General features: G+C 38.2%; 1 protein-coding gene and 1 long non-coding RNA gene across 3 annotated transcripts in view; one reads left to right on the top strand and one right to left on the bottom strand.

Moving 5' to 3' along the window:
• LOC118763583 overlaps nucleotides 1-5,566 on the top strand; it is a 24,858-nt gene extending 19,292 nt beyond the window's left edge. Inside the window, exon 3 of the long non-coding RNA XR_004999333.1 lies at nucleotides 4,079-5,566. This is a non-coding gene — a long non-coding RNA (uncharacterized LOC118763583). The remainder of the gene's footprint in view (nucleotides 1-4,078) is intronic.
• Nucleotides 1-17,210, bottom strand: part of LOC115211618 — a 49,413-nt gene that overhangs the window by 9,303 nt on the left and 22,900 nt on the right. Inside the window, exon 1 of one of the 2 annotated variants that reach the window (XM_029780228.2) lies at nucleotides 8,813-9,054. The exons of the other annotated variant lie outside the window; for it this stretch is intronic. Coding sequence (XP_029636088.1) covers nucleotides 8,813-8,822 — 10 coding nt within the window. The 5' untranslated portion in view covers nucleotides 8,823-9,054. Of the gene's footprint in view, nucleotides 1-8,812; nucleotides 9,055-17,210 lie in introns of those variants that run through there. 2 annotated transcript variants of the gene reach the window in all.

Raw genomic sequence — 17,210 nt, 5'->3', positions numbered from 1 at the left:
ATCATTATTATTATTATTATTATTGTTATTATTATCATTATCATTATTATTATTATTATTATTGTTATTATTATCATTATCATTATTATTATTATTATTATTATTTTTTTCTTCTTTCAAATTTGCTTCCATTTCTTGCCGAGTGTCTTCCCGACTCCTAGGGCAAAGAAACTCATAGTATACATTGGTAGGCCATTAAACCAAACTCAGTAGTTCGTTCATTTTCTTTTTTTTTTTTTTTAAAGTTAATTTAAAATACATGAGCAGCAACAGTTCTCACATCGACAATGCTCTTCTCAGTACGTGTGATGTACCAGTTAAGACAATCTTTTGCACTTCTTGCAGGGATGGTAAGCCAGGGATCATTCTCATATAATTTTCGGTTCCCTTCTTGATCATTCCTAGTGCTCCTACGATCACTGGTATTGTAACCGCCTTGAGATGCCACATTTTCTCAATTTCAATGAGTAGGTCTTTATATTTTCTGAGCTTGTCAAACTCTTTCGCTGAGATATTATGATCACAGGGGATGCTCATGTCGATCAATAAGCAAACTTTATTGTTTTGGTCTTTCATTATTATTATTATTATTATTATTATTATTATTATTATCATTATTATTATTATTATTATTATTATTATTATTATTATTATTATTATTATTATTGGGGTTAGTAGCCCGCGCTCTTAACCAATGGAGTGAAATTTTAGGGCTTATAAATCTAATATTTTCCTATCCTTAATACTGATTCCCCTATGCTATTCATATCTGCACTCGGTCTGCTTAGGAGGTCGTTGTGTCCTAGCATATGTGCTGCTTCTTTTAGTTTTCGTATTTTCCAGTGGTGTTCTCTGTCTATTATTTTAAATTCATCCCACAGGGAGAAGTGGTCTCCATTTTTCCATACATGATCAGCTTATACCCGATTGATCAATATCTCCTCGTGTCACAGCTTTGTGATATTCCCGTACACTTATTTTGAGGGGGAAACCATGTTTCGCCTTTGTATAACCTACCACAGCTGCATGGGATGGAGTATATGCAGTTTTTGGTCATATTCCCTTCTACTGGTGGTTTTACTCGAAAGAGATATTTGTGAAGTGTTATATTACTCTTGAATACTGTCCTGGTGTCATATGGGCCGCATATCTTCTGTATATTTTCAGAGAGGCCTTTCACATAGGGTAGACAGACTGTAGACAGTTTATTGGTTTCATCCTCTCTTTTCTTCATAATTGGAGTAGGTAGTATGTTTTTGGGGTAGTTGTTGCTTAATAGATTGTTACTGAGCTTGATCATTTCTTCGTGGTGGGTATCACGATCGCTGCCTATATTCTTTGCTCGATGTTTTAGGCACTGAGTAATCCCACTCTTTACACAGTATGGATGGTGGGAATTGAAGTTAAGGTATCGTCCAGTGAAGGTCAGTTTGCGGTAAACGGATGTCTTGAATCTTGGTGCGTGTTAATAATACGTTCAGGAATGCTAGCTGATTGTCTTTTTCTTTTTCCATTGTGAACTGTATGGATGGCTTTATTGAGTTCACATGATCCAACAGCACTTGGACATCTTCCTGGTGGGACCAGAGTATAAAGGTGTCATCAACATATCGCAGCCATATGGTTGGTTTTAGTGGTGTTGATCCTAAAGCTTTAGGAAAAAAACTTATTTTATAGAAAGAAATATAATTCTATTATTATGAGGTAGACCAAGAATCGAAAGGTTACTTTCATTGCCTTAGGGAAGGATATTTTGGAGATCCTGTTCAAAAAGTATTAAGTAAGAAGGGAGAAAGAGAGCGGGAGAGAAAAAGAGAGGGAGAGAAAGAGAGACTGAGAGAAAGAGAAAGTGAGAGCAGGAGGTGTAGGGAAAAAGGAATAAAGAAATGGAGGATAAAAATATTAAACGGGTGAAAGGATGAAGGACTGAACAAGGTGTTCGACTGCAAGAAGCAGTGGGACCTTTTTCTTTAGACTGTTGTTCCGGTCACATGAACAAAGGGTAACAGTCTCCAATATAGCACTTTGGTTCATTACGGGCATAAGACGGAGGCAGTTATGCGGATAAACAAATTAAATATAACAGCTTGGGTTTGATATACAATACACACACACACACACACATACATACATACATACATACAGTAGTGTAAAATCACTACTGCAGCGATCTCCCAGGAAGATGCAGAACACTTGGTGGGACGATCTTGCTCGTGATGTTCAGGCTGCTGCTGATGCAAATGACAGCAAGAGGCTTTACCATCTTATGAAGCAAGTTTATGGGCCCAAGAGCCCCGCATCAGCTCCTTTGCTTTCCAAGGAGTCTTCTATTCTAGTTATTAAATCAACAGAAATCACAGGTCGCTCGATTGAACACTTCTCCGAATTCCTAAACCATGAGTTAGTTGTGGACGAAACAGTGAGAGATACTATGCAACAAAGACCTATCATTGGCTCCTTAAATTCCACGCCCTCAAAAGTTGAGGTAAACTGAATGTTGGTAGGGTATCTGGATGGGATGGAATTTGTGCTGGGGTTTTTCAATTTGGTGGGGATTACAACATACAGTCCCTTCATGAACTTATTAGTGTAGTTTAGAGGGATGGTGCAATGCCTAAGGACTGGAAGGATGCAATTATTCTTCCTCTCTATAAAGGAAAGGGAGCCAGAATAATGTGTGGTAACTACAGTGCTATTGCTCTACTATCAGTTGCTGGCAAGGTTTTGGCAAATATTCTTCTTACTCGCCTGAATGAGTGTCTTGTAAATGTCCTATCTGAATCTCAATGTGGCTTCTGATCTGGTAGAGGGACAATGGATATGATCTTCACAGCAAGACAGATGTAGGAGAGGTGCCAAGAGTAGAATATGGATCCTGTCCAGGTATTCATTGATTTAACCAACATGTTTGATATTGTGAATAGGGCGTTGCTATGGAAAGTACTTGGCAAACTTGGATGTCTGGATTACTTTGTATCTATAACTAAATCATTTCATGATGGGCTGGAGGCTTGAGGCAATGCTGGTGGTGGCACGGCGGGACCCATTCCTATAGAGAATAGTGTCAAGCAGGGTGACATTCTTGCCCCAACTCTCTTTCCATTTTACTTTGCTGCTGCTTTTACTCATGCTTTTGCTAAGGTAAGCTCTCTGGGAATATATGTCAGGTATCGATCTTCTGGCCGCTTCTTTTATTTGCGCTGATTTGCTGCCAATTCAAAAGTTTTCCAGTCTCTTATTCGCGACCTCATTTATGCAGATGATTGACTTAGTCACTCATTCAGTGGATGACATGCAAATACTTATGAATCGTATTTCTGCTTCTTGCAAAGTATTTGGACTCAGCATTAAGCTAGACAAGCCTGCACCAGAAAATTCATATGTGGAAACAGCTATCTTGGTTGGGGGAACAATTCTGAAAGTGGTAGACAGGTCATCTACCTGGACAGCACACTCAGCCGTTCTTGCTCCCTGGATGATGAAATATCTTTCAGGCCGCAGAGAGCAACTGATTTCTTCCGGTCTCTTCAGTCTCGTGTCTGGTCCCAGCATGGCATCACAAAGCAAACAAAAATTGCTGTGTACCGTGCATGTGTACTGACATCGCTCCGTCATTCATGTAAAACATGGACCTTTTACAACTGTCATGTAAGGGTCCTTGAACGCTTTCATCAGAGATGTCTCAGACACATTCTCAATGTTGGCTGGACCTTTAAACCTCCAGACACAGGTCCTGAGAACAGCTGATATCTTGAGTGCACAAACATCGGTTACGTTGGACTTATTAGAATGAAGGATAGAAGGATTCCTAAGTAGATGCTATATGGGGAACTTGTGAATGGAAGGAGGCCGCGGCAGAAACCAAGGCTGCGATTTAAGGACTGCGTCCTCATTAAAGGTCTGCGATATGCAAGAGACTGACTGGGAGAGCAATGCCTGTCATCGCCACAGAGGGAGGAAGCAGGTTAAGGAGGGGGTCGATACCTTTGAGAGAGCACTATTCTGAATGTAGAACTTAAACGCGCTATTCGAAAGCGCACTGCTTGTGTAGTGAATGGGGTAAATCTTGGTTTGCAAGGTTTACAGTCGTGTATGCTTGTCAAGAGCAGGGTTCATTAGCCACCAACGGAGCCACACATGCAAAATATTAGTCCTAGAGCGTACAATGTTCCTGAAGTTCAGCAATGGTCTTCCTCGGTCACGAGTGGACAGACATTATGCATGTATGTATGTGTGTGCGTTTATACAAACACACACGCACGAACGCACACGCACGCACACGCACGCACACACACACGCACACACACACACATACACACACAGACATATGCCTCAAGTATTTAGGAAAAACCGTTGTGGACCATAAGTGATCCAAACTTTAACTAAATACTCTCTCCCTTTTGAACCCAAATGTGGAAGCTTCGAATGTAACGCAGGCCGCGAAAAAGCATGCTGCTTTCGATACCTTATCCACCAGCCACCGTGATTCTGGAGTTGCAGCCTTCATAAATTTTCCCAGGCCCTTTTCAGATCTTAGATCAGAAAAAGAGTTCCTGGGCCCGAGCGGGAATGTATACTCTATGACCAAAAGCAAAATTACACTCTCGATAGTCAGATGTTGTCAAAAAATTCGATTTTGCCTAACTAACCCAGGGCGCCATCAGCAAGTGAAGATGATAGGCAATGACTGTCATTCACTTGCTGAGGTCATTGTTGAAGATGCCTGGACAAACTCGACAAACTCGACTCTTCTGACAATATCTGACTATCGAGAGCGTACAACTGTCACGTGTATTACGTTCCAAATACCCCGCGATAGGTGAAAATCCGCGAAGTGGAAACAGTTCTGTACTGTATATTTTATTATTATTTTTATAATCTGTATATATCTATTTTATCATAATTGCAAAACAACACCACACACTCGCCTTCCGGGTTTCGTTTTTCATACAGTATGTACGATTCTTTGTTTATTTATCTACGGTACACTACGTATTTTCTTTTAATATATTTTAATTAATGTGTTATACAGTGCAGTACTGTACTGTATTTTCATTTATTAACTTATTAATTTTTAGGTGATAAAACGCTTATTTTACCACAGAAATAATTAAAATCTAAAAGACTATAAATAGCTATCGCCCGCAGAGACCCGCTATATAATGAGGAGTCCGCGATATAAATTTACATATATGAGCCAGAAAATCCGCGAAATACTGATGGCACGATAGGTGAACTGCAATATGGCGAGTGATTATTGTATTTTTGCTTTTGGTGATGGAACATAAATTCCCACTCGGGGCCAGGAGCTCATTTCTGATCGTAAACACGAAGGGTCTGGCAAAATTTATGAAGGCTGCAATTTCAGAATCACTGTGGTTGGCGGTTAAGGCATCGACAACATTGCACTATTTCAAACTCAGCGTTATATTCGAAGTTTCCACGTTGGGGTTCAAATGGAGGTTTGGACCCCTTATTGTCCTTAAATAGTTGAGGCAGATATATATATCAATATCTTCCTTTTTTTTACTTTCTCTTACTTGTTTCAGTCATTTTGACTGTGGCCATGCTGGAGCACCGCCTTTATTCGAGCAAATCGCCCCCAGGAGTTATTCTTTGTAAGCCTAGTACTTATTCTATCGGTCTCTTTTTCCGAACTGCTAAGTTACGGTGATGTAAACACACCAGCATCGGTTGTCAAGTGATGTTGGGGGGGGGGGGCAATAACAGACACATAAACATATACACACACACACATACATACATACATACATATATACGACGGGCTTCTTTCAGTTTCCGTCTACCAAATCCACTCGGAAGATTTTGGTCGGGCCGAGGCTATAGTAGAAGACACTTGCCCAAGGTGCCGCGCTGTGGGACTGAACCCGGAACCATTTGGTTCGTAAGCAAGCTACTTACTACAATGGACAATGGACATGCTCTTCCCTGACTTATCATTTCTCTGTTGAGTCTGTTGTTAGTCATAAGTCCTATAATTCCAATCGCTACTTTACACAAACTGCTACACTCCGGAACACAACACTCGAGTTGTATCCTCTGGTGTATGACACACACACACACACACACACACACACACTTACACACACACACACACACACACACACACACACACACACACACACTTACACACACACACACACACACGCACCACATTGTTGAAGTCATCAGAATTTATTAACTTCGAGATAATGTTATAAATAACATCATGTGTGTGTGTGTGTGTGTGAGAGAGAGAGAGAGAGAGAGAGAGAGAAAGAGTGTGAGAAAGAGTGAGAGAGAGTGTGTGAGAGAAAAAGAGAGAGAGAGAGAGAGTAGACTCTCCAAACATATTTGAAAATAATCGGGAACATGACCAGATAAGCACACCCACGAAAAGAAGCTTCTAAGTGGTTGTCCGATCTGCTAGAACTAGCAGCCAAACCTTTTGCAAATAACAGCGTACTGTCTTAAAAAAGAAGGGACGGCCGAGAGTGGAACGCTTTGGATCAAAGACCAGCAGCATTTACTCACGTTTCTTTATGTTTTGAGTTCAAATACGCCGAGGTGAACTTTAGTAGTTACCCTTGCGGGGCGAATAAAGTTTAGTACTAGTTAAACTATGAGGTCGATTTAATATTCATATAATTTTATACTTATACGATTTTGTGGCAAAGAAGGGTTGAGGCCCCTGTGGCATAAGAAATTACAAAGAAGAAAAGCTGTGGGAGTGCAAATTGAAATGTTCTCGATTGACAGCTTAAAGGACTAAACATCAAAAACCAAAGAAGAACATGATGATAAGAGTTGCTTCTAGAAAGCATCAGTTCGAGAATAGCTATTAGAATTAGAGGACTTAAGAGTAACAGAAAGTTCAACGAAGAAATGATGCGCCTAGGAAGAGAAGCGGGTGACACATTTTAAGGTCTTGACGGAAGGTATCAGACTAGAAATTTCATCAGAGCAATGACCCTGGAAATACTTGTAGAGTCACAGCGAAAATATATTTTGACGATGAGCAAGACGCCAATCGATTAGAAAGATGACTCAACTCGTTTTCTAATTCGATCAAGGAAGTTAAGGTAATCAAAGCAGGCTCCAGTCGAAAGATGACTATGGTATTCAATGCAATTTCTTATAATGCATCACAGGTGTGAATGGAGTTATGATAATAAGAGAAGACAGTATTTCATTTCAAAATTTTTAGTACTCAACATTTCAAAATCTTGCGTACTCCTTGAATGGTGAAATTCATAGTTTCCCAATAGAGAGCTTCATCTCCGATTCAATTTTACTGAAAATCATTTAGATTTTCATGCAAGAACGATACTTTTACTTTACTTTTCATTGGACTGCGGTCATGATGGAGCACTACCTTCAAGCGTTTTAGTCGAACAAAGAAATCCCGATACTCCTTTTTTTTAAAGTCTGGTATTTATCTTATTTCGTTACTATTGCCGAATCGCTAAGTTATTGAGATGTAAATGAACAGACGCCGGTTATCAAGAGGTGATGAGCGACGAACACAAAGACACACACACGACAGGCTTCCATCCAGTTTCCATCAACCAAATTCTCCCACAAGGCATTGATCAGCAGGAGCTACAGTAGAAGATACTTGCCCAAGAAACTGTGTCGTGGGTCTGAACCCCGGAACCAAGTGGATGCGAAGCGAGCTTCTTCACCACTAAGCCATGCCCACGCCCGTCAAAAGGGAAAATCGCAACTAGATTCTAAAGGAATCAGCGTTTGTTCGCGACGGCAGAATTTCAATAACTTTCATGAACTCTCATACCTGCCAAAAAGGTTTCAAGAAACCAAAAATAGTTCAGTAACCCTTTCGATACCAACCCTGCTGAGACCGCCTCTGGCTCTGTAGTAGAAATGTTTTGTTTTCAAAAGTTCTGAGTCAAAATCTTCCACCAAACCTTAGTCACGATTTATGTTTCAAACATTAGATTAATGATAGCTGGGTTATATTTGTAATTAATTGAAAGAAACACAGAGCATCTCAACAGAAATATGGTAACAAAAGGGTTCACCGTAAAAAGGGAACAGAAGTGAAACAATTGGGGCATCGATAGACTTTCATTATTCATATGGTGGGTGGAATGCAGTTTTTGAGTAAATCTCAGAAATTATATCACTTCAAGGTACAACGAAGAAAGGCTCTGATTTGAAAGTCAGTGCTCAACTGTGTTCAAGGGAGTCAGACTTGTTATAGAAATCTCATTAACTCTGCTTTTGAGCTTTTTAAACTGCTTGATATAGCAGCAAAATATTTTCACCATTTATACTCAGCCATCCATTTAAGCAACCACGAGGACAGCCGTTCAAGAATTTGGACCTGGATATCTCCATTTCCAGGAACTTCGAAGATCACATCCCAGTGGTGTCGGGCGTCAACGAAGAGCCCTCGACTACAAGACGACCAAAGTTTTTTTTTCCAAGGTCTTGGGTTTCCCGCCCCTAAGCCCTAGACCATCAACTAATAACCCTTACCCGTCTTGTTGCTTAATAACAACAACAACAGCAACAGCAGAAGAAGAAGAAAAAGAAGAAGAAGAAGAAGAAGAAGCAGAAGAAGAAGAAGAAGAAGAAGAGGAAGAAGAAGAAGAAGAGGAGGAGGAGGAGGGGAGGAAAAAGAATAATAATAATAATAATAATAAGAAGAAGAACAACAACAACAAAAACAACAACAACAACAAAGGTGGGAAAGTGCTTGACAATGCTAACGAATTAAAGATCGATCAGAAATTTTACGGAATCGAAGAGGAAAAAAGCCCTTAAAAAATTAGAAAATTATATTTACCTTTTCCCATTTTCAGTTCAATAAGTAGAAAAAGAAAGAAAAAGAAAATTAAGAAATAGTTTCAAATTGATGGCTCCTTGGTTGAACGGGATTAAATAGAAATAAAATGAAAAGTTAGCCAAGATATTAACTGTAAATGTTTTAAGCCTCTTCTGTGGTTGAACAACCTCCACAAACAGAAACAAACTAAACAATGAAAGAATGAGGAGAGAAATAATTAATACAGCAAAAATTCCCACCGGATTCTCTCTCTCTCTCTCTCTCTCTTTGTTTCCCTCTCTCACTGTTTCTCTCTATCTAACTGTCTCGCTCTCCCCCTCTCTCTGTTTTTTGTTTCTAACCACTCCCTTCTGATCATTTACTCACGAGTTTCCTAGTATTTTTCCTGACATTCCCCTCTATTTACACTTCCTATGAAACGAGCAAATGACAATATAACAGAACCAGACGATAAACAAAACACTTCGCTTAACATCCAGATAGTACAGTTTATAAGATGCGCTCATTCAGTCATACGCAAACATGCATTTCATACGCAATAACAAAACTGAACGCCATGAATCGCCTTCGACGACCATTACACAATACTCCTTCCATAATCCACGACAAACATCACTAATTCCACCTTTCATTTCCCCCTCCTCCATCATCATCATCATCATCATCGATAACAGCAGCATCAGTGGAGGCGCAATGGCCCCGTGGTTAGGGCAGCGGACTCGCGGTCGTAAGAACGCGGTTTCGATTCCCAGACCGGGCATTGTGAGTGTTTATTGAGCAAAAAACACCTAAGCTCCACGAGGCTCCGGCGGGGAGGGTGGTGAACCTCACTGTACTCTTTCACCACAACTTTCTCTCACTTTTTCTTCCTACTTCTGCCACAAAGCAGAGGAACCATGGTGTAACCCACTATGGTGTGGTAAACTTTCAGACCCTAGTCTGATGGTTCAGCTCTCCACCCGTTAAAAGCCACCTTTTACGGAATGAGGATAACAACGTAGCTTTCGCACCCGTGCAACCGCCAGTCTATCACGTGTGGTGGGTGGATCTTCAAGTTGCCACACGCATTCTTAGTAGCTTAGAGTAGGCTCGAATTAGAGATTATTCTTTGTGGCTAATGGCGTGAGTCCTGATTGGAAGAAGACAGCAGCATCACCACCATAATCACTAGCAGCACTAGCCGTTCAAGAATTTGGACCTGGAGATCTCCATTTCCAGGAAATTCGAGGGCCACCTCCCAATGGTGCCGGGCGTCAACGAAGAGCCCTCGACTACGACCAAAGTTTTTTTTTTCCAAGGTCTGGGGTCTCCCGCCCCTAAGCCCTAAACCATCACCTTAATCATCCTTACCCGTCTTGTTGCTTAACAACAACAACAACAGCTAGTAGCACTAGCGCCGCCGCCGCCGCCGCCGCCGCTACCGCCGCCGCCGCCGCCGCCGCCGCCGCTACCGCCGCCGCCGCCGCCGCCGCCGCCGCTACCGCCGCTACCGCCGCCGCCGCTACCGCCGCCGCCGCTACCGTCTTCCAACTTTTCTGCCATCTTCACATGAAACAAAATCAGCAGCAGCAGCAGCCCACCAACCCCCTCCGCCACCGCCACCACTGCCACCACAACCAGCAACAACAACAATACCATGCCTGTCTCTCCTAAACATGGAAAATAATTTTATAAAATCCAATTTGTATTTTTTTACATTCATTCAATAAAGCTTACGCAAGCCTTGCGTGCTTTGCATTCACACAGGAAACGCTTTTAAAAGCGTCATTTGGCGGTTCACTCGACAGCGCAGCCAAATGGTATTAAGTCGGCCTATATGCAGTGACCCCTAATAGAGGGTAAATTGGATTGTTTCGAGACGACAGTTTAGAATTGTCGCATCATAATCCCGTTCATGCTCTAGCCACGTTCGGAAAGAACCTCATAGCCACAAAATATTACCACAGCGACTAATATTATCAACGTAGACTTCGTTGATGCTCCATTCAGTTTAAGCAATTCAGGCAAACCATTACATAAATCCGGTGAGAAACCGACTGGAAAACTCTACACACACTAGTCTGACATGTGTCGAGTCTCCAGCTGAATTTTGAACCGTAACTTTTTTGATTATTCCGGCTCAGGACCACGATCTGCCATACCGCCATAAAAAGCAATGTGTCGCCGTGAACCAATGCAAATATAACTCAACCGATCATAATTCATTGACATATAATGGACGATGCGAGGAACTTCATTGGAAGTGTGCTAGTTTTTTCCGCTAAGTAGATTGTGCGAAGCTTATAAAAAGTTGGCGAATTCAACCTCAGACTAAAGAGCCACTGAGCAGTACACACAGAACGATGTCGCTCTGCTCAGTAAATTAGTTTCTCACCTTCTTTTCTTTTACTTAACATGTTTATGTTGAGTCGACATTGAGTTGTAACGTCCAGTCACACAGACATTAGGAATCTTCTAGAAAATATTATTATGTAGTCCGGAAAGTTCTGAACGTTATTTGATATATATGATTGATCTTTCAATAAATTTTATTCACAATAAGCAGTCAGCTACAGTACCCTAGTCGTTACCACTCCCAATGTAGTATTCCTCACCATGCAGGTGACAGACACAAACGTAAGATGCATTACGAATCTATAGCAATTAGAAGGGCGTAACCCAATCGAAATAAACATTAACAACTGTGTGACGTGAGGGCTAAGGAGAAATGAAAGTTGGAGTTTGCAAATGACCACTATACTGATACGTAACTGGACAGAATAAATATACAATCTATAAATGTCTTTGAATAACCAGTCACTCATCTGAGAAGGCCTTGAAATCAATTTTACTATGTGGAGACTATGTGTGACCCAGTGATAATAAAAAGACTGAAAGGAGATCTGCAATCAAATAACTTTACTCAACACTTTGCAACTGAACCAGTGGAGGCAAAGATGTCTCTCATTTACTTGACAATTTATGCAGCACATTGCAAAAATCACAATTTAAGTGTATGCCAAAGCAAACTCTTACACTGTTGTACCATTGAATTACAAATAATGCTCATCTTCTATGCTCGGATGACCCCACATCTTCCAAGAGTACAACTATTCGTCTTTGCTTAGATAAAATGATAAAATTGTGGGTGTTAAGTTCCCATGAACGGGTCTTTCTAACATGTAAGAAGATGAAATTTTATAAATATTGCTTCATTTGTATCTAATATCTATGGTTACAATTTCATCAACAGCAAAAATATATGAATTGTCATGGAGGTTGTGGCCCTTATATGCATAGAATATAATTTCCAAATTTCGTAAAGATCCATTCAGTACTTTTGACTTAGTTTTGGATCATAAAAGAAATTACTAAAATTTGGGAGGTAAGGCCCCCGTTAAGGTGTCTTAGAATCTTCATGTGAAGTGGAAACTTTGAGGATACTTCTTGATGTGTGTCAATTACCCATGGTTGAAATTTCATCAACATCGAAAATTTATGAATTTTCATGGGGTGTCTGCCCCCTTTAAGCAATCTGAAATTCAAATCAAACATATTGCATTATACCCGCCCTTATGCATTGAATCTGAGCTTCAAATATCATAAGGATACATTCAGTAATTTTGGTCCATGAAATTGTATGAAACACACAGCATTACTCTTCTCCATAGCCTTCGATTTTGTGTTCCAAATTTCATTATGATCAGTGCAGCAGTTTTCGAATGTATAAGTAATACACGAACACGTAAAGACATTGTCTTTGATATAATAAATATGATTGTACACATATACATACATGTATATATGTGTGTGTATTATATGTATATACACACACAAAGATAAATCGATAGATATAACAGAGTGAGCAAACAAAAATACGAGACACAGCGTAGTGCTTTTTTATGTTGATAAGCCTGTTACTTATTCTATTAGTTTCTTCTTGTGAATCCAGTAAGTTATGGGGATGTAAATAAACGAACAATAGTTATGAAGCAGTGATGAGGGTGAAACACAGAAACAAAGTCACACACATACACTTAAATATATACATACATATATATATATATATATATATATATATATATATATATATATATATAGAAAATAGTAAAAAGTGAAAAAACTACAGAAGGCTTAAAGGTTAAAAAATATATATATTTGCGTCAATATGTCTGAAGAATATTAAAAAAATTTTTTCTTACAATGACATAGTTTAGAAAGACCGGTTTCGCGTTTAGCTTTTCAAATTTCTTACGACGTTAGGTTTATGTTGAATAGAGTTATCGTTATGTTTATGTTTCAAAGAGTTCTAAATAAGGGGAGGTAATGAGTGATTTATTCCGGTGTAAGGCAGATAATCGCTTAAATTTTTTTCCTTTCCCTTGGTGTGAATTTCTCTGTATCAGTATGTTGTCATGGTTAAGTCTGGGCTTGTACTTTTCAATGAGAATGTTTCCTTGTTTAGTCTAATTTGTGTTGATGATCCGATAGCACATTGGTAAAATGGAAAGATTAAAAATTGTGGTAGTAGTTGCTTTGCGCATTTCTCAATGCCAATTACACCCTACAAAAAATAATGAAAACTCCATCTTCACTAATTAAAACCCATGAAAAGGAACTAACAACCAAAGAGATTGACTTTCTAACAAACTTTAAATGCAAACCTAGCCTTTTCTATGGTCTGCCAAAAATTCATAAAAGCCAAATTATAAATGAAACCATTAAAAAATCACCAAAGACATACATACACACACCTAACCCGGGGGACCTAAAACTACGACCCATTGTAGCTGGCCCAACCTGTGAAACACACAGACTAAGTCTATTTATGGACATCCTCCTGAAACCCTTCCTTAAACATATCGATAGCCATATCAGAGATGACTTAGATATGTTAAACCACCTTCCAAAAAAAGCCAAAGAAGAAACATTCCTGGTTTTATTTGATGTAGTTAACTTATATACCAGTATACCTCATAATTATGGACTAGAGGCAATACAGTTCTGGCTGGACCAATTTCCGGAAGAAATACCAAAAAGGATCAGTAAAGAATTCATTACTAAATCAATTGAATTCATCCTACATAATAACCACTTCATGTTTGACAATACATTTTACCGTCAAAAATCCGGAATTGCTATGGGTACAAGGGCAGCACCAGTCATTGCGAACCTAACAATGGGCTACATGGAAATAATCATTTACCAGGAATCTTTATCAATCTTTGGAAACCCCCTTTCTCAATACATAAAAGATAATTGGAAACGATTCTTAGACGATTGTTTTATACTCTGGAATGAAAACACAGATAAACTCCTAAAATTTAAAAACCTATTGAACAGCATAAACCCAAATATACAGTTCACAATGGAATACAACCAAAAGGAGCTCCCGTTCTTGGATATACTAATTAAAAAATTAACCTTAAAATAGAAACAGACATTTTTTACAAAGCCACAGACGCCAAACAATACCTTCTTTTTAATTCATGCCACCCAAGACACACTAAAACAAACATCCCCTTCAACCTTGCAAGAAGGATATGCACAATAGTGTCAGAACAAAATACCAGGAACTTTAGACTGCAAGAACTCAAAAACACCCTAATTGACAGACATTACCCAGCTCAACTCATAGAGGATGGGATCAGACGTGCAACAGAAATCAACATAGAAACTTTAAGAAAAGTTCAACACAACAACACACCTTCCCCGAAAATACTACCTTACATATCTACATACAACCCCAGAAACAAAGAAGCCTTCACCATCATCACCCAGAATTTCATAAGGACCCCAAATTAAAGGAAATTCTAAACATACACCAAATCATTAAAAGCTACAAACAACCTAAATCACTTAAAAAGATTCTCACAAAGGCAAAATTGTTTTCTGAAATTACGGATGCAAAAGTAAAAAAATGTGGTAGATCGAACTGTGCAACATGTCCAAACCTGCTAGAAGGATCAGAATTCCTCTTTAAAGAGGGACAGAAATTCAAGATCAAATCTAACTTTACTTGTGCCTCTGAAAACATAATTTATGTCATAAAATGCTCAGGCTGCCACCAAGACTACGTGGGATCCACGGGACTATCACTCACACGTAGATGCACACTGCATCGACAACAGATTGCATTCCCAGAATACAGAATGATACCTTTTAGTGAGCACATTGAGAAATGCGCAAAGCAACTACTACCACAATTTTTAATCTTTCCATTTTACCAATGTGCTATCGGATCATCAACACAAATTAGACTAAACGAGGAAACATTCTTCATTGAAAAGTACAAGCCCAGACTTAACCATGCCAACATACTGATACAGAGAAATTCACACCAAGGGAAAGGAAAAAAATTTTAAGCGATTATCTCCCTTACACCGCAAGAAATCACTCATTACCTCCCCTTATTTAGAACTCTTTGAAACATAAACATAACGATAACTCTATTCAACATAAACCTAACGTCGTAAGAAATTTGAAAAGCTAAACGCGAAACAGGTCTTTCTTCTAAATTATGTCATTGTAAGAAAAATTTTTTTTAATATTCTTCAGACATATTGACGCAAATATATATATTTTTTAACCTTTAAGCCTTCTGTAGTTTTTTCACTTTTTACTATTTTCTCTCTCTCTCTCTCTCTCTCTCTCTCTCTCTCTATATATATATATATATATGTATGTATATATTTAAGTGTATGTGTGTGACTTTGTTTCTGTGTTTCACCCTCATCACTGCTTCATAACTATTGTTCGTTTTTTCACTTTTTACTATTTTCTATATATTCAACCACGTTCTTTCACAAACCAACTTTCTTATCTATCTATATATATATATATACATATATACGATTGATTTCTTTAAGTTTCTGTCTACGAAATCCATATATATATATATATATATATATATATATATATATATATATATATATATATATATATATATATATATATATATATATATCTCTGTGTGTGTGTGTGTGTGTGTGTGTGTGTGTACGTGTGTGTATGTATACACACACACACACAAAGATAAATTGTGTGGGCAAACAAAATATGAGATACTGCCTAGTGTTTTTTTATTTTGATAAGCCTGGCACTTATTCTATCAGTTTCTTCTCGTGACACCAGTAAGTTATGGGGATGTAAGTAAACGTACACCTGTTGTGAGGCAGTGATGAGGGACAAACACAAAGACACACACACAGACTTATATATATACATACATATATATACGATTGATTTCTTTCAGTTTCTGTCTACAAAATCCACTGACAAACATTTGGTTGGTCTGAGGCTATAGCAGAAGACACATGCCAAGTCACCACACAGTGGGACTGAACCCAGGACCATGTGTTATGGAACGAAGTTTGTTGCCACACAGCCACACCTGCACCTATGTATGTGTGTGTGTGTGTATGTGTGTGTGTATGAGTGTATATATGTATGCATGTATATATGTGAATATATATGTGTACATATTACATGTACATCTCTCTCTATATATATATATACATATATATACATCTGTACATATACATGTATACATATACATCTATATATATAGAAATAAGTGTATACATATACAGCTATACACACATACACACACATACATAGGTGCAGGTGTAGCTGTGTGGTAACAAACTTCGTTCCAAAACACATGGTCCTGGGTTTAAATTTAAATTTAAAATAATAAGGGTGAGAAATTGAATATTAATTTGATTAATATGATTTGAAAACCAGTGGTGTAGCATATAAGACCATAGCGGATCTTCTTCTAGCAAAATGGATGTTCACTGTTAATGGTTCATCCCTCTTATATAATAATTTGAATTTAATAGTTTCTTTATTAAAGTGAAAGTATCTGACATTACACTAGAGAGATGTTTTTGTTTCACTTTTAACACGTAATACTGAAATAGTGGAGAGGATATGATATTTCTGTGGGCTCGCCCTAGGCAAGAAGGCATGGACCCTAAGTAAGGCATGTGTAAAATTTGAATGCAATTGGTTGTGTAGTTCTCAAATTTTAGGGATTCATACAGATAGACAGACAGACACACATTCTCAGTTTTATATATATAGATATATACACACATATATATATATATGCATATATATATATATATATATATATATATATATATATATATATTATATATATATATATATATATATATATATATATATATATATATATATATATATATATATATATATATATAATATAGGATAAAATTTATCGAAAAATTTTTTATCAATGACCAGCATATTAACAAATACCTTTAAAAGTTAAATTTATAAATACGGGCAAAATAAAAAAAAAACTTCTAACGCCAAATATGCCGAAAATAGACATATTGTCAATAACTATATAATTTAATACTATAAACACGCATCTGGAAGTAAGCCGACA

This window comes from Octopus sinensis, linkage group LG5 (assembly GCF_006345805.1).
Source record: "Octopus sinensis linkage group LG5, ASM634580v1, whole genome shotgun sequence".
NCBI lineage: Eukaryota > Metazoa > Mollusca > Cephalopoda > Octopoda > Octopodidae > Octopus > Octopus sinensis.
Note: the sequence above shows the minus strand (reverse complement) of the source record. Positions and strands in the feature narration are given on the sequence as shown.